A 24782-nucleotide genomic window follows, 5' to 3' on the forward strand; every position below is an offset into this window, starting at 1 on the left:
AAGTTAAGACTATCATACCAATTTCCAAGAAAATATAACAATAATTACCCTCCACAACCACATCTGTGTTAAATATTTTTTTGAAAAAATTATTCATTCTTATCCAAAGGATTAAAATTGTGCTTTGTTTCAAAATTCTCTATCCAACACTCAGACTTGTCTCATGAGCCTATAAATAATGTATGTTAAAGAGTTGGAAACATACCCACAAAGTTCTCCTAAGCTCAGCATCAGGGAGTTCTGTTGCCAGTTTAAGATTTTCAAAGCTGATCTTCTCTCGGGGTCTTTGGTTCCATGCAAAAAGCACAGCCAGCTGAAATGTTGTTACCTCCAAGTCATACTGGCCAACTTCATTCTTAAAAGTTATCTGTTAATGTGACCAAAAATTCCCCATCAATTTTACTTAAGTACAGACCCATTTCCAGTCCAACAAGACCAAGTATATATATAGAAACTAAACTAAAATGACTGGCACATGCATACATACAATTCCATTGGACATAAGGTGATGCCAGTGAAGCTTCCTGCCGCTGTGGTTCTTTTTGTAGAACTCTTCTACCTCAGGGATGAGATCTTCTAATTCCGTGGGCAGAGATACAAAAACCTTTTCAGAACTTCTGGACCAAGCCCCAGCATTCAAAATTTTGATATTCACAGAATCAGCTGTACAAAAAAGCAAACACCCAGACAATACTGAAACAGTGAATCAGAATGTAAGTTACACCTAGATTATAGCAAAACAGCTTTGATAAGTTAGCACAAGATAAACTAGCAGCCTATTTTCATGCTGGAGTTAAGGAAACAGCTTGGCTCTATGTAACATGAGAAAACAAGAGTACCTGGTAGTGCCAGCTTATTATTTTTGTGCATTTCCTTGAAAGCCTGGTTCAAATCTTCAGATACTTTGATATCCTGGAACATTCTTGCCAATTTATTGACATAATCTGCTGGCATACCAACTTCCTGCATAAAGAGATGGCAAATTAAATGTAGGTACAACAGGATCTTAGAGGGAAAAGGTTGCACACTACACACTAGCCTCCTATTTTGGGCAGAAGTCCTTACTCACTTTAACCTAGTCCTATTAACGTCTCTAAAATTTTCATATGTTCATAGTATACTTCATTATATCCCAATGTCCTGGAATGTGACAGACTGATACTGTAGCAGACCCTGCGTGCTTTATTAGTGTCCAAGCGACTGGTCTTACAATACATTGGAAGAATCAAATGGCTCCTCCGATTGCTCAGAGGTCAGAGGACCTTTCTTCTCTTGTGGCGTATGAAAGAGCTATTTTTACTCGGAGGCACAAAGAACATAAATACCCTGAGATCTGGGACTCTTACTTGGAGCTGTTTCCATGATAAATACATCATGTGGGCTCTGCCGGAGCCTATTCCCTTCTATCCCTACCCCTTCTCTATCCAACTCCTTCACCCCTGATTTATTTATTTGTTTTTATTCCTTTTTTCTTTCTTTTCTCTCTTTTTAAAAACATATGTCTGATTTCCTTTATGGTATTATGGCGTGACATGTTTAGCTGCTCTGTTCCCCCCCTTTATTGTTCATGCTTGTTATTTGTATTGTTACAGCAACATTTGAAAAACCAAAAAATTATGAATTAAAAAAATCAGTAGCCTTCTATTTTTCAAGTGTAATTAATACAAAAGGTATAACCTGTAGACAATAAGAGCGTAGGCACACACACAGACACACACACAGGTGCTTAACAGGTACATGGGCCTTTCAGATATGGGAAGCCAGCAGGTCTCTTATGGGATGAAGTAGCATGTGTCTAGATGTACATGTGGGTATGGCAACCACCAGATAGTATGCCTTAGTAGATACCACACTTGGCAGTGCTCAATGATCAACTCTGTACATCTAATACAGTGAGTCTGAAAATTTTGGTTATGTTACCTGCATAACAATATAAAAATCAGCTTCTTGCTAGTTTTCTCCTCCACCAAGTTTCTTGGGACTGGAAACAACCATGGTATAATTTTTTGCCTATAACTAGCTTGGCCAGAAACAGAGTTTGCCTCCTCAGCCTCATGATGTAAGCAGGTATTTCTTCCTTCAGGGAATGAATAATCCTGTAGACCTCCAGACAGCTTGACCAAAAATGTTCTGCATCAGCCAAAAAAGTTCCAGGATAACAACTCATTTACTGAAGAAAGGGGTGCCTAGTAGCTTCTTGAGGCAGAGAGGAAAACAAACTTTCTCATATGAGATGGTCATGCCTGGAAAAGGGGGCTCTGCAATGCCTCACATGCAGTCTGGCATGGGGAGGAATGGCAGAGGCTGGCGCTAACATAAGGGCTACCAATTGGCCACTATATCATTATAAGGATCTTAATCTACGTAAATTATAAATTCCATGGCTTATCCTGCAAGATATTGTTTTATAGTCTTATGAAAGAGAGCTATTACTAATTTGCAATATTTTAAAGTTTTTATATATTCAATTTTAAACAAATATCCTTTTTATAATAGGCCTTTCACATCACAAAACCAATTTGCAGAGTGTTGGAAAGATCTTAACAAGTAGGTCTTCAATACCTTATGATTAAAATATTAATAATTTGAGCATTTTAACTGACAATTTTTGAGGAATAACAGAACAAAAAAGATTTGATATACTTACTCTCAGCCATTCCACCATATTCTCTTCTATTTCACTATCCGCTGATATATCCAATATAAGACGTCTTGTTAAATGAGCTTTGTGGTATCTCATGAAAACATCTTTGTTCTGCACATACTTGAGTACCAATAGCTGTTTTTAAAAAGCATTAGACGAGTTTTAGGGGTTGCTATTAACATCTATTGTCACTGCAGAGCAGAGCCAGAAGATGGTACCGCTCACGCTCCCACATTCATGTCTCTAGGTGCAGTCATGCTCTATGAAACCACTACATACATCATCATGTTCCTCGTCTAGCCATCACTGAGGAACAAAAGTATTTTAATAACACATCATTTCACTTTTATTTGAAACCTTCTGTATCTTCTCCTTTTGATCACAGCAATATCTAACTCACTATACAATAGTATTCAGATTTTAGTGTGTAATACACAGTACTTAAATTTGTCAGGACTTGAACACAACTGTATCTACGGGAACTCTCTAGCCCACTTCTCACATGACTCACGTGAAGGGGCAAAGGGTGTTGAGAGGGGCTGTAGGAGTCATATTTTAAAAACTCGCAGCTCCTTCTAGCCCCGCTGCCCACATGTTAGCATTGACACTGGAGGGAGGGATGCTTTTCTGCATGAACCTTCACTTGCAGAAGCTTCCCTGAGTCTTGACACCTGGCAAGATCAGAATTTTATGTTCCAGGAAAGCCCCAACATGTGGAGATCTATGTGCAAAGGCTTCCTTACCTCAGATGCCCGTACTAATGTACAGGGGCAGAGCTAAAGGCACAATCCCACACACTTTCAGCACACTTAACCCCTTCATGCATATACCGCATGAAAGATTTTGTGAAAGGGCCTGAAACCCAAGGCAGCTAACTGAAACAATACGAAATAAAGAGCCTGCTACTGTCAGGTGGATTAAGAAATCAGACTTAATTGTGCAAAACAGTGAACTGCCACTCTGTACCATTCTGCCCTCAGTCAGCAGCTAGATTAAGGACTGAATTATTGTGGCACTGAACTTTGATGCCCTTCCTGTTAATCCAGTCTTATTTATATAATAGTGTCCCTCTGTTTCTTGAAGGCAGGATGGTGAAAATACTTTCTGGGGGGGGGAGGGTGTCATAACTGCATTTATTTTTCTCAGATGAAAACTAGAACGAGCACAAAGACATACCACTTCTTTAAGCTTTGCTTCAATTTCTTCAGAGGTGAGTTTTTTGCTTAGCGGTGTTTTTCTTAACAACATATCACAATAATTTGCAAGCAGCTCCGGGCACTTGGACTCCGGCTGTGTTTTTAGTCCAACGCTAAACAAACATAAGAAGTAATCTTATACAGAGCAACTTCCAATGCTAATTTACACCATTATACCAACTCAGGCTATTGCCAATTAAGGGAAGAAACCCCTCAATAAAAAGAGCAAACATTTTCACACATTGCTTAAGCTCCACTTGCTTCTTTTCACAGATGTAATTAGAACTGAAAATAGTAATTTGTGCAAATGACTTAGCAAAAGGAATTGCACTCAGAAAGCCACAAAAAGTCAGTGCAATACATATGGGAGATGAATGCTTGCATGGGAGTCCAAAAGAATTGACAGGACAAACAGCTCCTCCTAACATTACATCACCACAAGCTGTGCGACTTAAACCCTAAGCCTCCAAATAAATGAACTAGCAGTAGTTAAAACAGAGAGTATATACAGAAAAGCACCACAAGGTAAGGACTCTTATAGAACTCTGCTGAAGGTGGCCTCTTTCAGCTTCTAGATTTAGACAGTGTCAACTGTAGTGAAAGGATTCCATACTTTTATTTGTTCCAAGTAATATAAACACAATGTGACATTACGATTTCCAGCAATTTGACACTTACACATATCTCTTCATAATGGGTTGAATATACAATGTCAGGCAGGGAAAGGTGGGCATGGTTTGTCCAAAGCAGCCTGGTAAGGCAACCTCTGAGGTCTGAGGGGCCTAATTAGGCCTGCGGGCCAGAAGTTCCCCACCTGTAAGGGAGACTTACTGAAGGTGGATTCTGGTGAGACTGACTCTGTGGCAGTGGCAGACCCTGAAACCAGGAAATATGGGCACTTACCACTGTCCTTATCAGTGCTGACTTTGGGAGCTTGGGTTAAGCCAGAAAAGGTCTGGAGTTGTAAAACAGTTCTGTTTTTCATTATATTTTAATTGGAATAATATTTATCATTGCTGTCATTGTTATTGTTGTAAATGTAGAGTGTTTAAAACACTTCATGCACCATCTAAGTGATTCTTACAAACCATCCTTTAAGGTAAATAAGTATAATCATTTCCACTTGGGCTGAATGATAGTGGCTTGCTTAAAACTGTTCAACAAGACTTGAACTTGTGACTTCCCAAGCGCTCTCAGAATGAAACTGCAAGTTCACCAGTTCAAATGTACATTGATTTAAATACCCCTCAAACTTTTAAAATGAGGCAAGCTATTCAACTGAATTCAAACACATATGTTAAAAAACAACAACAGACCACCTCTTAAGATCTGTAGAATGGTTCTACAAATTCATAGAACATCATAATGTAGATAAGGATTCTCAGAGGCTTAAATTACAATAGTGGAATTATGTTTCCAAGGAAACGTAAAGCCTAACCAGCTTGCAAAAGAAAAAAAAAGACAGCTTTCTCTACTTTGGCTGGGTTTTTTTGGACAGACAGCCAATTTAATAGCGAAGTTTGAAATTATATTTCATTTACTTAATTTGTTTTGTTATTTTGCATATGTCCCAGGCTATGGCCTGAAGGCACATAAGGCCAGCTCCCTGCTGAAGTTAAGCAGGGTCAGGTCTGGTCAGTGCCTGGATGGGAGACTGCCGGAAACCATATGTAAGCCGCCTTGGGTTTCAATCATGAAAAGAATGGCAGGGTATAAATGTAATAAATAAATAAAGTTTCAATGCACTGATATTTACCCCAAGTGTTCGGAATGGCTCAAACTAGAAAGCAAAAGAAAAGACTAAGTATTTTAAAAGACAAGGGTTCTATACAAGAGCTAATTATCAATTCAAAATATAATGAACTTATAATCAAGTTCAAACATATTTAGATTCAAGATAGCATTCAAACAACTTACCCCTTCTGTTTCAATGGTAATTCAAGTTTAAATATTGTGGCATCATTAACAACTGCTTTATATGCCTAAAATAAAATGAAAGAATTCACTCAGTTCAACACACTAACAGATTCCAAAACACACAATTTAAGATCTTCAGCTTTCCTTTAGAAAGGCCCAGTTCAGACATGACGCAGTACTAAGTGACAAACCATAGTTTGGTCCCTGGAAGTGCTTTGAAGGTTTATGTGTTCTTCCCTCCCATCATGGACTTAAGTTTGAAAAATGGAAACGGACTGCCTTCAAGTCAATCCTGACTTATGGCAACCCTATGAATAGAGTTTTCATGGTAAGCAGCAAGTTAACTAAAATTAGTGGGAGCTGGAAACAGTGCTTCAGACATCCTGGTTGTCGCTAACCAGCAAAGGTAGGGAAGAAGTGTGCATGGTGGGTGGGTGGAGGGGAGGTTGTACAAGCCTGCAGGGCATTCCCAGATTAGCCCAGCATGACGCTTAAACCAGCTAAACCGTTAATAAAAGCGTAACAGTTTTGATGCTTGCCTTCAATAGCCTAGTAATATCATATCTGTAACATACCTAGTATTACTATATCACCATATGTGGTGGTAGTGGTATTTCTCATCATTTTATAAGGATTTTATAGTATTAGGATCTTCAATTTGCTACTATTTCTGTGAGCATCCTACGCCTCCAACTGAAATAATGAAACTATTCATACTTTTGCATGAACAACTGTGACAGTAACTAATGTATGATAGAAATCTTGCAATTATCTTAATATACCTCAATATATAGAACTCTTAAAATGACAGTCAAACGCCTAGCTGTTATACTTTTTTATTTACATCATGCAAATTCCATAAGCATCAACGACAGTTTGTAGACTTGGCATCATGAAACATGGTATTGTATTTTAAACAGTATCAAAAACTGAAATAAAGGTCAATTTAATTTATAAACATCATACCTTATCTCTGGCAGTGAGAAATCTTGGGTCATCTTGAAAAGCTTCTTTAACCAGCTTGCTAAATCGATTAAATAATGTGAGCAATTGTTCTACATACTTTTCAGAATCCTAAAAATTGAAGAAGCAAAGCAACAAAAAATAAAAAGCCAATCTGTGAGAAAAAATAGCATGTGACTATTAATCAGTGGCACTGGTAAACTATACTGATTTTCTGTGAATTACATATTTTTTAAATCCTAACATAAAACTTAAAGGGAGGGTACTGTGCTCAGAATAGATAACTTTTGCTAGATTTTTTGAAGCAAGTTACCAATTTTAAGTTCAAACAATTTATAAAAAGTTGACTGAATTATCTTCTTTCCACTAAAAGTGCATTTCTTAGAAGAATCTGTATTCTACAGAAACATTCAATTCAGATACAGGCAAAACTGATGTTAACACTGGCTCCCAGAAACCACAGTCTGTGAGAGACACCCTTAGAATACACATTTGCTCCCCTTCCAAAGAAAATCTAACCCTTCCATTTCTATGTCCACCATGATATAATTAAAGCAACGTTATATACAAGGTATTCAATTCAAATAAGCTTTTATGAGTGCGGCATTGCATCTGCACCAAAATTAAACTTGGTCAACATTAGCCAGAGTCCCTCTTAACTCAGGTTTGCAAATGGCTCCATATCCTCCTTTAAGATGGGAGAGCTGGTTAATGTCAAAAATCTAAAAGCCACAGCAGCCCAATCCTTTTGCTAGGACCAACTAAAATGTCACAACATATTAAGCAAGCTTTGGAGTTTCCACAACTTTTTTCAGGCTAGTTTGTTAAGAAAAATAAAACTAGGATGGGAAGGAAGCTGGGTATGTTGTTACCCAAATGTCTATACTTTGTAACAGTTTTAAGATGGGGTGCATTAAATGTTAGATGAATTTAGATTAGATTAGTCTCTGCTAGACGCAGAGTAGATTTTTAGGTTGTACCAAGGGCTGTTAGAACAAAGGAACACCAGGTGTTCTCTCTCTCTCTTTTTCTTAGTGTCAGCAGACACTGACAGACAATTTTTAGGTATCTGGATACTCTGCCAGCTTTTTGATTTACCCCTTTTCATTGACTAGAGAAATGCACCAGGTGCTTCCACTAAACTGCTCCTTCAGAGGAGGAAGACCTAGTTCATTAGAAGTTAGAGATCACTTTACAGTCCACCAACTATTTCAGCTCCCTGAAGTTTCTGCTATTACTAAAAATAGAAAATCATATTCGAGGAGTGGTTCAGATACGATACCAAACTATAGACTAGCATTACATGAACCAACTGTTAAACAAGGCTTGGGTTGGCATGCCCAGTCCTCCTCTTCCCCTTATGCATGGTGAATCCGTCTCTGATCTCAGCTTGACACTAATCATAGTTTGGATGAAACTGCTATGATTGGCCTGAAACCAGGAATGGAGGCAGGGAATCACTGACTGCAAAAAAGGGAGGGAATGTGCACATCTGAGGCTCGAGACTGCTCGTTCATGTTACATCTGAACAGATCTTCAGGGGCATACTATGTGCTATCTATGAATGCAAATTAGAAAGCAGAGCCAGATTAATTATCTGCCATTAAATCTGGTGCAGGGAACCTATTCAGCCAGCATGGTGGCAGATCCTTTAACATCCCCAAAATACAGCTTGTTATTAATTCTATTGATGGCTTTGAAACCAAATTTTAATTTGCCGCCCTGGGCTCCTGTTGGGAGGAAGGGTGGGATATAAATCAAATAATAAATAAAAATAGAAAGCTTTAATTGCTTAATAATACCAATACAGTAAAAGCTTGCAGCCTTAATTTCCTGAGAATTTAAAATCCCAATAATCTGAAGGAAATTGTAATATTTCCTTACAATATCTGGTAAACAGGCTGGTTTCTAAATGTATTTTCACATATTAATTTCAGTAATTTAAGGTTTAGTAGAGACTGTGTTCCTGGACAAGTCAAAGAATGAAGTGGGGAGGAGTCTAACATACCGGACCTAGCTGCAAAGATCAGGTAATGTGTTCTGGCCTTTTCCTGGGTGGTAAGAAGAGGCAACCCACACTGGATGGGAAGCACAGTGGATGCCTACTTCTGATCAAAGCAAGAACTAGTTTTGCAAGACATTCTTGATTTTTATGGAAAATTATGGAAATGGGGGGTAGGGATAAAGACAAGGAATACCCACTTACAGTAGTAATAGTTTCAGCAGCTGCAACCATATCTGCTAATCCAGCACTAACAATATGTTCTTCCAAATCTTTTAACATAGGCTCTATTCCATTAGGAACTTTATCCATCAATGAAAACATTAAATGCAACTCTGAAGATACAAAATGTTGAAGAAGTCATCAAGTTAATTCATATGTAGCAAGGAATCTGGAAGCTTTATATAAATTACAAAAATGTTCAATTCATGCTCTCCTAATTGCAAAATATCCCTCCACTTCACAATCTACTGACAGAAATTCTATGAATGCTGATGGGAGATTATACAATGTTCAGGCTTAAGCCTGGCTCCTTGCAAACCATGGTGTCCAAATTGGAAGCCAGCAGCGTTCAGTCCTCCTTGAATTAATTTCCTCCTTTCTTTTCCAGCATTAACTATGATCTTCCATTACATACACACCATGCAAACCATTGTTAATGCAAACCAGGATCCTTTTAATCCAGACATTAAAAACATGATACACATGTACAATGAAATCATGGTCAGCTCTGGGAAAGGAAGTGGGGGAATATAGCTCTGGATAGGGGAAAAGAGCAAGAATGCTGCTTTGATCTGGGACCTCATTGTCTGCCTCATCAACACCAATTTCATTCTTGGTGCTAGTGGAGCTGCCAAAGTGATGGGTAGTCTTGGAGACAGGACAGAGGCTGTCAACCCCAATTATGTGGACAACATGGTAGAGAAAGAGGTAGGTATCAGGGGCAAAGTCACTCCAATCTCAGGAAGTTTCATGGCCATGCCAGAGGAGACTGTTGGTTTGTCAGCTACTGCTCAGTCCAAGATGGCAGAATTGACAAGGGTGGGCATGTAGAGCAAAATCACATCAGACATGGAACTTAGGCGGCATCAGCCACAAGCAGAGCTTGTTTCACAACAGCACTCTGAGTTGCAGGGATCAGTTACAGTGCACTTGCTTAGTAAGTGGCTGATAAGGGTGACAACATTCAATCATGTGGCCTTTTCTCAAGTACAGCAGATAGATTATGCCATCAGTGAGCAGTAGTTTATTCCCACAAGTAGTCCACCTATGAAAGGGAACCACCTTCAAAGACAAAGGCCCCTGAGGAGGCAAGAAAAGCACCCCGAGGCCCCCAGCAACCAGGAAAGACGTAAAATAATTTGTTTTGCATAAATGTTAAATAAAATATAGAAAAGAAAGAATAAAAAGGATTAGAGAGTTGTTTTTAAATAGCCCAGCTCAAGTTCTGACAAGATGAGCAGGGAAGAAGTCTATAATAATGCTGTCACTGAGGCAGTAGAAAGGAACTGAGCAGGAAAGCAAGAGCCATGCTCCTCTGAGTCTATACGCTGGGATGGGGGGGGGGGCTGCCTGCAGAAAACACTAGCCCAGCTCTAGAAAGCTCCAACATAAGGCTCTGCACAGGCACAGAACCCATATATTGAACTGCACAATGACCATGAAGAAGAACCATGGTTAACTCCTGGAAGGGAAGAGGACAAATGACTGGGGGGGGGGGAGGAGAGAGAGAAAGAGACGGAAAGCACCCTCAAAGCTGACTCCTGATTTACAGACTATAGTTAGCAGGGAGATAGCATTATATCTACACGAGCCCCACTTATTTTACATAAACCACTTGAGATGTTTACACAGTACAAATCCCATTTAAAAAAATTAATGCAGGATGCAGAGGGATACTGTAATATATTCTGAAAAAGACAACAAATGCTTATAATGCTACCCTGGGCTCCTTTTGGGAGGAAGGATGGGATATAAATTTTATAAATAAAAAATAAATTCCAGCAGACAACCTTCACAGGTTTACTTTACAAACCAAGTACGAGAAAAATGCAGAACTGTGAAGACGTTGTTTTATGTACCAGTCTTCCCCAACTGCAACAGGACTATGCAGTGAAATTTGCTGCAAAAGCCCAAGTTCACTAATCAATTTCTCTAATAATTGCATGCTCCCATGAAGTCTCACTCCCCTTGAGAAATGAAAGTTATACTTATACAAGGTTTGCTATATTTAGCTCTGGACCAGTGCCAAACAAGTGTTGTCAGGATAAGAAGTCAAGCATATTTTAAGGTCAGATGCCTTCTGCATTCCCACGCCCAACTACAGACATTTATACTATGAGAGGTGGAAATCCTCTATTCTGAACTAATTGCAAATTCTTCAAAACACAAATAGCTGTTATATGGTAAACTTTATGTAACCAAACACACTAGGACATTTTTATCCAGTTTTTTCCTTCTGAATTCCACACATGGATCATAATCGATTTTTAAAAACCCACCTAAAATGATATCCCTTGTCATTAACATAAACCTTTGCCAAAAAGATGCATTCCTAGGGCTTAAAGTAAACCTGAGAGACTGACAAGGCTGCTTAGATCAGATAAAAGCATGCAGTAATACAATATGGTAGCGAAGTGCACTATACGATTAACATTCATTGAAGAACATAAATCTACTGAAACCGGATTGAATTAGTATAGTACGCTTTAAGTTGGATTCTTGCACTGAGCAGGGGATTGGACTTGAGGGCCTTATAGGCCCCTTCCAGCTCTACCGTTCTATGATTTTATAATATAAATGTATTGATCTATGACATAGCGGTTACACTATTGGACTGTGAGCCGGTAGAACAGGCTTCAGTCCCCACTCAGCCATAAAGTTCACCTTAGGCCAGCCACCATTCCTGAGGCTCACCTACTTCACAGGGTTACTTCTGAGGATCAAGATAGGGAGAATAACTTTGCACACAGTCCCCAAGCTTCTTGAAGAAAGGGCAGGATAAAAGTATAACAATAAAAACATGTAATAAAATATCTTTATAAAGCCTATAAAAGCATGATGCAGCATGCAACTCTGAACTGTGCCTACATTAAATTGTATTTCTTATGTGCCACTCCTCACAAAGCAATAATATATATCAAATATATAAGCTACACTTACTTTCTGTTTCATTTCGTTTGATCATGCCTTGGCATTCAGCTAAAATTGTCTCCTTAAAAGATGTCACCAGAGCATTCACACAGCACTCCATAAGCTGAAAGGTAGCAATGAAACTATTAATAGGATAGTGTTGTTTTTAGAAACTCAGTGGCTGAATTCAGATGATCCTGTAACCATGGTCTAGAGGATGAGGAACTTGCTTTTCCCTCTCACCTTCCTCCTTTCACTCCCTCATGCATGCTTTAATCAACCACTTCTTCTTTTAATCAAGCCATAACTCACAGTAGCCGTTACATATGGCAACAACAGAGGTGGGAAGAGAAAGTATACAGCAGGGCCGCCACCAGCTCTGCCAAGAAGCTAGGCTCCTCCCTCCACCAGTGGTCCACCTGGCAGCAGCCATTACTTTAGGCTGCAGCAGAGGATGGAACAGATGTAGGGCCACTTCATCTGCATAGCTTGAGATACCAGAAACTTTCAGCACATGTTCACCTTCCAACACTTTCCACCCCAGCTTGTAATTAGAAAAAAATATAACTAAGAATTATATCTGGTTTATTTCCTCCACCCTCCCTCCCAATCCATTTTCCTATTGTGTTGTATCTTATTAGAATGTAAACCTGAGGGGGGGAGGACATCTTTTTTGATTGACAAGTAAGGTCAGGGGAAATTCTTTAAATAATGAGCCCTTCAAACTAGGACAGCATACCAGGATCATATCCTGCTTTGGGATTCTAGTTTGGAGGGCTTCTTCAAACCACAGTTTGGAGGACCATCTGAATTTGTTTATTGTCTATGCAGAACGCCCAAGATTAAATTTAGAATACCCCTTATATTAGATACCATTACGTCTACATATTTTGACTAATGCTAGTTAACACAATAGCCATACAGTTCAATTCTATTCATGTTTACTCAAACGCAAACCACATTTATTTCAATGGGATTTACTTCTGAGTAAACCTGTCCAGGACTGCTGCGTTTGCTAATCCAGGAACCCTATTTTGTTATAGATTTCAGAGGTTAACTTTGTATTGAGAATTATTATGGCTGCCTATTAGTTACTGAGCCAAGTCAAAGTGCTGGTTTTGGTGTACAAAGCCCTATACAGCTTGGGACCAGGATACCTGAAAGACCGTCTTACCCCTTATATACCCAGTCGATCACTGCGCTCTGTAGATGAGGGCATCGTGCAGATACCACCTTATCAGGAGGTCATTGCACACAACATAGGAAGCAGATCTTTAGTGTTGTGGCACCTGCCCTTTGGAACTCACTCCCCTTAAATATTAGACCGGTGTCATTCTCCATTATCTACTGAAGACTGTTCTCTTTCAATAAGCCTTTTCAGTAGAAACCTTATCCCAGTCTGCGTCTGTGTTTGAATTGCTTTTAAAGGTTTTTTTAAAGATGTTTTATTTTTAAGATGTTTTTAAAATGTTTTGTTTTTAAGATGTCTTGAGAGTTTTGTCCCTTGTTTGCTACTCTGGGCTCCTTCTGGGAGAAAGGGCAGGATGATGATGATAATGATAATGATGATAATGATAATGATGGTGATGATAATAAATTTTCTTTTATTATTACTACTTCTGCTATTACTACTACATTTCTTATCCACCCTTTGCCATGATGTCCCAGAGCGGGTTGCAACATTTAAAAAATACATTAAAAACAATTAATATAGATGACAATTAAGATAATAGGGTTGGTCCTAAAATATATAACTCAAGTACCAAAGACTAGGAAAAAGAGTCTTCAGTATTCAACAAAAACTACACAATGAAAAAGATGCCAGATGCAGCTCTGTGAAGAGGAAATTCTACAAGTTAGGGGCTGCCACAGAGAATACCCTCTCCCAGGCTACGCCCCTATCTGGACAGGGATAACCTGGCTTCAGTTGTCCATGCTCTGGTAACCTCCAAGTTAGAATACTACAATGCACTCTACATAGGGCTGCCTTTGTAGACAGTTCGGAAACAGCAGCTTGTGCAAAATGCAGTGGCCAGATTGGTAACAGGGACCAGACGGTTCGAACATATAAAACTGATTCTGGCCCGCTTGCATTGGCTGCCTGTATGTTTCCGAGCTCGATTCAAGGTGTTGGTTTCAACCTATAAAGCCTTACATGGCTTAGGACCACAATACCTGATGGAACGCCTCTCCTGACACAAACCCATCCGTACACTACGCTCAACATCCAAGGCCCTCCTCCGGGTGCCTACTCCGAGGGAAACTAGGAGGCTGGCAACAAGGGAGAGGGCCTTCTCAGTGGTGGCCCCCAAATTATGGAATGATCTTCCTGATGAGGTGCGCCTGGCGTCGGCGCCAGGTGAAAACTTTCCTCTTCTCCCAGGCATTTTAGCATGTGTTTTTAATTTTTTTTAAAAAAATGTGTTTTTAAATTTGGATATTTGTTTTTAATGTTTTTAATTGTTGTAACCCGCCCAGAGAGCTTCAGCTATAGGGCGGTATACAAATGCAATAAATAAATAAATAACCCCCCAAAACATCTGAGGGCAGTGGAACCACCAAGAGAGCCCCTTCTGCTGATCTTAATACCTGACAGGGTCTGTAGGGAAATATGTACTGCATACAAATGCACTGTATAAACCAGCCTTCCTGTTCTACTCTCCACATCTATAAAATCATATTACCCACTCTAATAAGCTAGAAGTATTTTTCTTTTTAATTTATCAAATTTATAGACTACTCACAAGGTGACTTCCAACATAGTACCTAAAAACATAATACAAATAAATCAAACCATACTAACTAAATCCAATATAACACAAGTACAGAAAAAGAGCATATCAGACAGTGCAGGTCCTGCAGAATGGGTGTTATATGACTTCTTGCTGAAGCACCTGAGAGCAATCTGCACTACCTACAGTTTCCAGACTATCTTCAAGGGAAGAACCACATAGAGTAATTTACGGCAAAGACAAGATAATCAGAGCTGGAGTGCTATGGCAAGGCTATCCTGGTCCAGGAACAGCCTTACCTAGCAAATAATCTGTGGCAACAGACGCCACTTGGGCTTCTAGTGACAAGGCTGGATCCAGGTGTGCCTTCAGAACCTGGACTTCGTCTTGGAAGTCATTTAGGTCATAGCTCAGTGGTATAGCATCTTCCTTATATACAGAAGGACCTGAATGGAAAGTTGAACTTACCGTGAAGTGTCCTTCTAGTCAGTGGAGAGTGGAGCAGACAGGAATGGGTTAACTCTTCCTGCAGGCAGAGTCAGCACTATAAAAAAAAGTTTAGTTGGTGGCCAGCCAGAAAGAAGAGGAAACCTTCTCTTGCTCTCCAGTTTGTGACACAGCAGTAAAAAAAAAAAGTACTGAGCAGCCGGCCACTCCACCTACATGAACGTGAACTTGAAACTTGAACAGTGGACAGAATAAGAACAAACATTAACAAATCAGTAGACAGTGCCAGGAAGGGATGTAGGAGGCCTTTACTACTCTATCTAGAGGGTGAGCGACTGGTGGTCACCTGAGGGCTTCCAGAGAAGCACCCTCCCACTCTACAGAATAGGTTTGACTTCAGGGTGGGGCTGTCTGAATGAGATGTACCTGAGCAGTGACCCCACACACACATCCTTGGGTGGGAGCAAACCTAGGCCACCACCCTCTGAAGAACCCTTCTGTCGAAAGCAGCTTCAGCAGAAGCGAACTTATTCACCTTGTAGTGCTTGATGAAGGTGGATGGGTGAGCCAAGGTGGTGGCTTTGCAGATTTCCTCCAGTGGGGCATGCTTGTAGAGTGCCAGCCTGGTGGCAGCCTCTCTGAGTGCGCAGTGATCCCTGATAGGCCTTAACCATGCAGTCCTTCACCCAGCGGCTGATGATGGACCTGGACACCTTTAACTCCTGCGCCCCCTGTTTAAAGGACACGAACAGGGCCTCAGACCTCCTGAACGGTTCTGTATAGTCCAGGTAGATCCAAAGTGCCTGCTTGACATCATGTTTGTGCCACTTCTTCTCCCTGCAATGGACTGGGTTGGGGCAGAAGTTGGGTAGAGAGATGTCCTGTCCCCTGTGGAACAAGGAATTGACCTTGGGGAGAAAACTGGGGTCAGGGCGAAGAACCACCTTGACTGGGTGAAATACGCACAGCTCCTCCCGGATGGAGAGGGACCCCAGTTCCCCCACCCTCCTAGCTGAGGTGATTCCCACAAGAAAAACTGTCTTGAGGGTGAGGTCCTTGATTGGTATGGAACGTACTGGTTCAAATGGATGTTGTGAGAGAGCTCTGAGGACTAACGAGAGATCCCAGGAAGGACACCTGTGTTGCACTGGAGGTGACAGCAGGGTTGCCCCTCAGAGAAAACATTTGACTTGAGGGTGAGAGTAAATGGAATGGCCCCCCACCATTGGAAACACACTGCCTAGGGCCGCCGCCTGTCTCCTGAATATGTTGGGGGCCAGCCCCCAGTCCAGATCATCTTGCAGGAAGTCGAGAATGGCATTCTGTGACAGGTAACTGTTTGCATCTATACCACCTGTTGAACACCTTCCATGTGAGGTCATAAGTTCTTTGGATGGATTGTTTGCGAGATGCCAGAATGGTGTAAACAACCCTCTCAAACAGCCCCTCTTCATTTAGCCACTGCCGCTCAGCCTCCAGGTGTGAAGCTGGAGCCACTCTGGGTCTGGGTGAAGGATGGGGCTTTATAAGAGGAGATCCAGTCTGGTGGGAAGGCACCACAGTGGGCTGGAGCCGAGGTTCACTAGGTCAGAGAACCATGGTCTCTGTAGCCAGTGTTGAGCCACCACTATCACCTGGGCCTGGAGAACTCTGATTCTGAGCAACAGTCTAGGCCTGGAGAACTCTGATTCTGAGAAACAGTAGAGGAAGGAAGGCGTAGAGAGGGCCAGGGGGCTGACAGGGCGTCTATGTGCTGGGTGCATGGATCCCAGCCTTGTGCCATGAACTGGTCCAGTTGGGCATTCACTGATGAGCCAACAGGTCCATGCATGGAAGCCCCCACTTCTGAGTGATCTCTAGGAACGTGACTCGGTGAAGGGCCCACTCTCCCTGGTGGACTTGTTCCCGGCTCAGCCAATTGGCTTGTGTGTTCAGGATCCCCTGCACATGCATGGTTGAAAAGGATGCCAGGTGCCTTTCCACCCACTGGAACAGCAGGTTGGTCTCTTCCTGAAGAGAGCCTGATTTTGTGCCTCCTTGTTTGCAGACGTGATTTGGCTGTGATGTTGTCGGTGTGTACTAGCACATGCATCTGATAAATAAGAAGTACGAACTCCTGGAGTGCTAGTCGGATTGCTCTGAGCTCCAACCAGTTGAACAACTGGCACCACTCCTATGCTGACCACTTCCCCATGCGATGTTGGAGCAACAGGTCATTCCCCAGCCATGTAGACTCACATCCATGGTGACAATCAAAACTGTTGAGGTTCTGAGGGCAAGGCCTTTCTCCAGATGAAGCAAATGTCCCCACCACTGGAGAGACTCCCGCACATGCCTCAAGAGGGTGATGTGCCAGTTCTGGCATGAGGTGATCTGATCCCAATACAGAAGTAGCAGCTACTGCAGGGCTCTTGAGTGGAAGTGTGTCCACGGCATCAAGTCTAAGGACGCTATCATGGAACCCTGAAGCTGAGCTGGTTCCATGAGAGGAGCTTGTCTGCCTTGCAGGCATGTTTGCAGCTGGCACAGAAGCTTGTCCATGCATTCGGTGGACAGGAAGAGGTTGCTCTGAGCTGTGTCAATGACCATTCCCAGATGTTGAAGGTGCTGGGTGGGGATCACATGGCTCTTCTCGCTGTTGATTATGAAGCCATGGTTCTCCAGACACTGGATGGTCATCTCGAGATGCCGTTGCACCACTGTCACTGAGGAGGCCCTCACCAGAAGATCTTCCAGGTAAGGGTATACATGGACTCCCTGACTGTGAAGGTGTGCCACTACTGCTACCATGATTTTGGTAAACACCCATGGAGCCGAGGCGAGGCCAAAAGGCATGATCCTGTGTTGGTACTGGTGGTGGCCATGAGCAAAGCAGAGGAAGTGTCTATGCTGCTGGAGAATGGGGACATCAAGGTACGCCTCTGTGAGATCTATAGATCCCAGGAAGTCCTCTGGTTGAATGGCTTCTACAATAGACCTGAGTGTCTCCATCTTGAACTTCTTTGTACGCATGAAGAGGTTCAGGAACTTTAAGTCCAAGATGGTGCGGTAATCACCATTGCGTTTGGGGATTGTAAAAAACACAGAAGATTCCTGAGGCATGTTGATGCTTCTGGCAGGGGTTCTATGGCGCCTATCTCAAGGAGGTGAGAAATAACATCCAGGGTTCTCTGCAGCTTCTTTGGGTGACACGATGGAGGAGCTGCCCTCCATCTGTCCTGCGGAATGCTGGCAAACTCTAGGGAGTAGCTGGGCTGGATGGTGCTCAGTATCCATTGTCTGAGGTGGAGGCCACCCAGTCATGTGCGAAAAATTGAAGCCTGGCCCCAGGGCCAGTCATGTCAAGGCCCTTTGGCACCAGCCTGCCCCAGGCACCAGCACGCACACACACGCCCTACCTACCTGTCTCTCCTGTCTTTTCCAGCTGTGTGCACTGCACACGCAGGCCTACCATTAACCAAGATAGCAGCTGAGGTTTCTCTAAGGGGCCAACCAAGATGGCAGCAGGAGCATCAGCACCTTAGGGAAACCTTGGCCGGCATCTTGATTAATGGCAGCCACGTGCACACAGCCACAAAAGACAGGAGACAGGTAGGTGGAGCCAGCGAACAGGTGGGCGGCTTGGGAGCTCCCTCCCTGCGTGGATTGTGGAAGGGGAGCACTACTCCTCCCCCACCCTATCAAGGGGCTCCTGTGGCCCTCGGCCAGGGCCCGACCTGGCCGCCCTTTGGCACCGGCCCTGTTGTCCCCCACCTGGGCCGTCCTGGTGTCATGTTTGGCTTTGCTTGACACTGGGCTTGGGGTTTCTTGCCTCCCCCCCACTGCAGGAGGGTGTGGAATGGGTGCACTGGTGGGAGGAATGCCAGGAAGAGTTCCAGGACCTATGGAACTGTTGAGTAGTCCTGCAGATAGCTGGATTGCCCTTGGGGCAAGAGGAATGTGAAGTTTTCTTATGGGACTTGTCATTCTTCCCGGGTGCAGAAGGAAGACCCTTCTTTTTATCCTTGGTCTCCACCAGGTGGAACTCTAGAGACTTGCCAAAAAGTTGACCACCCGACTAAGGCAGAGCTGCAAGGCTGGCTTTGGAGTGATGGTCCACTTCCCACTGTTTCAGCCAGATATTGCGTCTTACTGCCACTCCATATCCAAGTGTTCGTGCTGAGTACTGCAGGCTGTCCAAGGAGGAATCTGCTAGAAATTCAGCTGTTTTTGCCAATTTGTGTGGCCCCTCCCTGACGTGCCTGGCATCAGGAGGCACTTTTGTTAGTAGCACTTTAGCCCACTTTACCGCAGCCCGTGCCAGGAAGGAGTTGGTTGCCGAAGCTCTCATGGCCAATGCAGATGCTTCATGTGCACGTTTTAAGATAGCCTCACTGCCCATCAGTTCGGTCTGAAAGAGTATCCGCTCCTTCCTTGCAGATAGCTGTCTTGGCCCCGAGGACAGATACAGGCTCGTCAATGGCCAGGACTTGAAAGGTTGCCATGGTTGTGGCAGGAAGTCCATATAGCTTTTTGGACAGGGCATGGGGAGCTTTGGATTTGTTTGGATGATCCCATTCTTCCTTAACAACGTTGTTGAAGAACTCTGGAAAGGGAATGACCACCTTCTGATCCCCCAATCTGGGAAGACGTCTGAAGCTCCCTGTTCCCCTTCCCCCTCCTGAAGAGTTTCCTTAGGAGGGTCTAGCTGAAGGCAGGCCATAGCCTTGGAAATCAAAACAGGATAGAAGTCAGGAGAATACAGCCTCTTATGCACTGGGGATGGCATGGGGGAATCCTCCCGAGAGTTTCCCCTCTTCCTTCTCTGAGTCTGATGCAGCAGATGACAGGGGGGCACCCTCCTCCCAGGAGACTGGGCTAAGGGAAAGGCAGTCAAGCTGGAACCCACAACTGGAGCATCTTTTGCATTTATCCTTGTGGGGTTTAGACTTCTGGAAGGAGTCCCTTCTTTGGCTCTTCCCCCTTTCTCTATCTGGGCTGGCATCCAATGAGGAGGAAGAAGGGGAAGAGCAGGAGGGAAATGAGAAGTAATCATGGCAGTGGGCCCAGAAAAAGCCTTTTTCCTTGTGTGCACGGGCCCAACACTTGGCTAAGGAAGCTCCCACCTCCCTCATCATGGCCTTGTTAAGCCAGGCCAGCATGGCTAATGAGGAAGAGGGCTTATCTAAATGGTGAGATTTCACTCTTTTTTCTTGCAGGAGTCACGTGTGCACCATCCTCTTCCCCAGTTGAGTAGAAGGGAGCTGAGAAAACGAAACTATTTCAGGCAGGGAGTCTAGTATGGTGCCTGCCACTGAGGCGAGAGTGATAGGGGACTGCTTAACTGAGAAGTCGATTCCCCCCCACTCAGGGCCCATCTGTCTCAGCCAAATCACAAGACAGGCTGTCTCTTCCTCAGTCATAGTTAAAATCCCAGCTGAAAAGGGGGAGGGGCTGGAGCTGGAGATGCCCCCCGATAAGAAAAGCTTAGCGACTTTACCTAAAAACAAGGCGACAAAGTGGCAAGCCACGCATCACGCAGGCCCATTGCCAGAAGTGGTTTCCAAATCAACAAAAAGCCTTGGATAGCGAGGGACCAATCCCTGCTCCTCCCAGGCTCTTTAGCAGCAACACTCCTGAAAAGCTTCCCTCTCCTTAGGATTGCAGAAGAGCATTCTAATAAAGGACAGCAGGGGGAAGCACAAGAAAGATCCTGGCCTCCGCCGCACCCTGGCACTTCTCTTGCCTCTTCAGAAAAGAATCCTTCTCTTTCTCCCTCAAATCTGCCTATTCATTTAGGGTGGGAAGTGAAAGAAGAGAGAGGCAGAAGTCTGTGTGCTGCAACTGCAGTTGATGAAGACAGACTCTTTGAAAAGAGTAGAGAAAAATAACTAAACTGTTCCCGAATCCCTTATGGAGAGCTGGGAGGAAGAGGTTGGCTCTGTTGCTCGCTGTAGACAGAGTCCAGAACTGGAGAGCGGGAGAAGGTTTCCTTCTCCTTTTGGCCGGCCACCAACTAAACCTTTTTTATAGTGCTGACTCTGCCTCCAGGAGCTAACCCATTCTTGTCTGCTCCACTCATCCGCTGACCGAGGAAGATGATCTTATCCAGTTGATCACTGTGCTCTGCAAGTGAGGGCCTCCTGTAGATACCATCTCATCATTAGCTCTGTGCCACACCACATGAGAAGCGGACCTTTAGTGCTGTGGCACTACCCTTTGGAATTCACTCCTTACATATTAAGACAGGCACCTACTGAAGAACCTCCTCTTTAAACAAGTCTTTTAAGTAGGAAACGTATCCCAACCTGCATCTGTGTTGGAACTGTTTTAAAGATTTTGTAACTATGTTTTGTTTTTAAGATGTTTTAAAGATATTTTTAGTGTTTTATTGCTTATTTGCCACCCTCGGGAGTCTTCTGGGAGGAAGGGGAAAATGGAAATGGACTACCTTCATGTTGATCCCGACTTACGGCGAACCTATGAATAGGGATTTCATAGTAAGTGGTATTCAGAGGTGGTTTACCATTGCCTCCCGCTGAGGCTAGTCCTCCCCAGCTGGCTAGGGCCTGCTCAGCTTGCCACAGCTGCACAAGCCATATATCCTTCCCTTCCTCCACAGCTGGTATAGCACAGTGGGGAGGAGAGCCTGGCTGGGAGTCTAGAGTCTGTGAGTTCAAATCCCCGGTCCTGGGTGTCAAGGGCCAGCTAAAGATCACCCCCCACAGTGAGTGGCTCAGGGGTTACGTGCCCTGCCACCTGTACAGCCGTGGGCAAGCTGCATAGTCCCAAGGAGCCCAGTTGCCCCCCAGAGGAAGAGAAGGATATATATAAATTTCATAAATAAATAAGGTCCCAGGTTCAATCCCTGGCATCTCCAGGTATGGATGGGAGAGACTCTCTGCCTGGAACCTTGGAAAGCTGCTGCCAATCAGCGTAGACAAGATTGAGCTAGATGGATCAGTGTATCTAACTCGGTATAGGCAGCTTCCTATGTTCAGACATGCTGTTCAACAAATTCCTGGACTCAAGGACTACCCACGACCAGTGCCTCTATCCTGTTTGATTCAGATTTAGTTTACTGTAATCTTGCACAACCTCACAGTGAAGACTAGAACCCAGATATTTAGGTTGACAGACCAAAAAACTACCTACAATAATTTTATCTAGTAGCTTTTAGATAAATCTGGATACGATACCAAAGACAGCAAATGAAAACTCTTTTTAAAAAAGTCTTAAATATGAAGGCTCAAAATACGTGGGTAGATGACTATTTCTATGGTTTCCTTGTAGAATTATCATTTTCCTCCTTAAACCAGTATGAAGAAAGGCTAAAAGAAAACAGAATCATGAACATACATACATCAGTCCCATGGAGCTCAATAGTATTTACTCCCAGGTAAGTGGTACAGAATTGCAGCCCTAAGCATCGAAAAAATTACTCCTGAAATATAACTGTCTATCCAAGGGAGCAGAGATCAATCTTTGACCTTGTGGAATTCATCTTGTAATTGCTCAAACTTTAGCTTTATTTTAAGTGCTATCCGCTGCAATATAGCTCAATAAAAAACCAAGGTTGCAGAAACACTTCAGAATTTTTAAAAAGTGACTTCATTTATTAAAAGTTTAAACATATTAATTCTTGCTATGATTAAGGCAATACATGATTTACTATATATGTAGTTAAAACTTATACTTACAGCTTCTACAGAGTTACATTCACGTCTGGTTTCTAAATACCGTAGCGCTCTTTTTTCTTCTTCCTTTAATTTTGCATCTGCCTGTGCAGAAGCAGAACAACCATTACTTAAAATATTAACATTAACAGAATCAATAACTTCATATGAACATTTTTTCACTTACATATTTCATATAATTCTGAACACCATTTTGCTGCAAATATGAAGGGGCTTGAGTTCTATAAAACCTCTCTGTTGAATCAAGGTATGCTTTTTCAAAATTATCCCGATAAATCTGGAGTTTGTCTTCAGGATTGGAACACAAATTAACTGTAATGAGAAGTATCAAGTTATGAGCTTTTTTCTGGACTTCTATATGATGAAACACCCTTACTTCTCTCATTTATAACAATGAATATGGAAATATGCACAAAAACATGTTCCAGCACCCACAAACACACACACCACCTACCTACCTTTCCCTTGGTGAAAGCTGGTTGCGCTGCAGGCGCAAGCCTGACATCAACCAAGATGGCGGCCAAGGTTTCCCTAAAGGGTTGATGCCTCCACCATCTTGGTTGATGGCACACATGCATGCTATGCACGCACATCCCTGCCATCAACCAAGATGGCGGCAGAGGCATCAACCACTTAGGGAAATCTCGGCCACCATCTTGGTTGATAGCAGGCTTGTGCCCACAGTGCAACCACCATTTACGTCAAGGAAGATGTAGGTAGGACATGCAGGCAGGTGTTGCAGGCCTGTGCAGCAGTAGGGAAGGTGCCTGGGAGCTCCCTCTCATGATCCACAAATGCAACACTGCCATCGATTGTGGAAGGGAGCACAACCCACCCACCCTGAGGGGCCCTTCAGGGGCCCCTTGGAACCCAGGGGCCCTCAACCAGGGCCTTACCTGGCCGCCTACCGGTGCTGGCCCTGCATGTAGGTTTTTTTAATGTTACAATGATCTGGATATAAAATTATTACTCCTGAGAAGTCTGTTTAATAAGTAATTTTTGAAGGAATAAATCTATACCTTTTAGAGACATTTTAAACTATATATTAGCAGGTAAGCTGTGTGTCTTAGGTATGTATGTAACCATGCAAAAGAACACTACCATGTCACTTTCACCAGTCCTTGAAATTTCAGTTCCCCCCACCCCCCGAATCTGTCTCAGGGCATTTGCCTGTACCTTTGATAGAAGCATCTGAAGCAATTCCTTATTTATCAATTAAGATAAGTTTCAAGCAGAGGAAAAAACCTGTAGTTCATGCACCTTTAAAAACTGCACCTGTTGCTGAGTTAAAAAGATTACTGGTCTTTTCTGTACACGTGTCAGAGATCCTTTTGTCAATGTGACTTGGAAGCAAGCTATGGTAGCTTGTATATTAAAGGGGTACTGCACACATAACACATACCATAGGATTCTCTAACACCAATGACAAGTTGAGAGTCAAATGCTTCCCCTAGCCTTTCAGCATGGACCAGTTTCATTGCACTGTCTTGAAGGCGAGTCTTTATATTGGAAAATATAGACTCATTCCAAGTATCTAACATGAGCTAGAGATAGGGAGAAGAAAAATATATTAAAAGAGATATGTACAGATTTTCAAAAGGCAAACCATTAAAATCCAGATTTGAAGGGCCTGGCAAAATTTCAGTTTTAGAATAAAGCATCACTTCCTTCTCAAATAGTAAAGAATGTCTATGGTACGGCTATTCTTGCAATAAATGGTGTTACAATTGTCACTTTTTACAAAGAACTAATTTTTTTTAAAAAAAATTAGTCTGCATTGAAATATATGATCACTAATAGTGAGAGGTGGTAATCAAGTAGGAAGCATGTTTTAAGTAACTCAAGCTAATTATGCAGTCTACCTTACTTTTAAAGCTCAGGAAGGCATAAATACTACTGCTTCTTCTGACCATGCCCTTCCTCATTCTTTATGTTCCAATGGAATATTGTCTGCCAACTTGAGCATATGCATGCACTTTAAGACAAAAAGCAGCAGCAATTTAAAAAGCTACCATTACATTGGATGAGTAGCACAGCAGGAAGGAGTTGTGTCTGACAGCAGAAAATAGTAGT

The 24782-nt window shown here is 42.8% G+C and overlaps 2 protein-coding genes across 5 annotated transcripts in view; both read right to left on the reverse strand.

Annotated features, from left to right (window-relative positions):
- CUL5 (cullin 5) overlaps positions 1–24782 on the reverse strand; it is a 57983-nt gene that overhangs the window by 13040 nt on the left and 20161 nt on the right. For all 4 annotated transcript variants that reach the window (XM_061628663.1, XM_061628664.1, XM_061628667.1 and 1 more), the window contains 12 exons: positions 24112–24253; positions 22876–23021; positions 22713–22793; positions 11885–11978; positions 8927–9057; positions 6724–6831; positions 5758–5822; positions 3821–3953; positions 2648–2779; positions 840–963; positions 488–663; positions 206–367 (listed from right to left, as the gene is read on the reverse strand). In XM_061628663.1, the coding sequence (XP_061484647.1) occupies positions 206–367; positions 488–663; positions 840–963; positions 2648–2779; positions 3821–3953; positions 5758–5822; positions 6724–6831; positions 8927–9057; positions 11885–11978; positions 22713–22793; positions 22876–23021; positions 24112–24253 (1494 nt within the window). The remainder of the gene's footprint in view (positions 1–205; positions 368–487; positions 664–839; positions 964–2647; positions 2780–3820; positions 3954–5757; positions 5823–6723; positions 6832–8926; positions 9058–11884; positions 11979–22712; positions 22794–22875; positions 23022–24111; positions 24254–24782) is intronic.
- On the reverse strand, positions 14995–17398 carry LOC133385743 (uncharacterized). Its single transcript, XM_061629328.1, has 3 exons — positions 17272–17398; positions 15569–16108; positions 14995–15130 (listed from the first exon to the last, which is right to left on the reverse strand). Exons 1-3 carry the CDS (start codon positions 17396–17398, stop codon positions 15069–15071), a joined length of 729 nt encoding a protein of 242 aa, XP_061485312.1. The 3' UTR covers positions 14995–15068.

Source organism: Rhineura floridana, chromosome 5 (assembly GCF_030035675.1).
Source record: "Rhineura floridana isolate rRhiFlo1 chromosome 5, rRhiFlo1.hap2, whole genome shotgun sequence".
Taxonomy (NCBI): domain Eukaryota; kingdom Metazoa; phylum Chordata; class Lepidosauria; order Squamata; family Rhineuridae; genus Rhineura; species Rhineura floridana.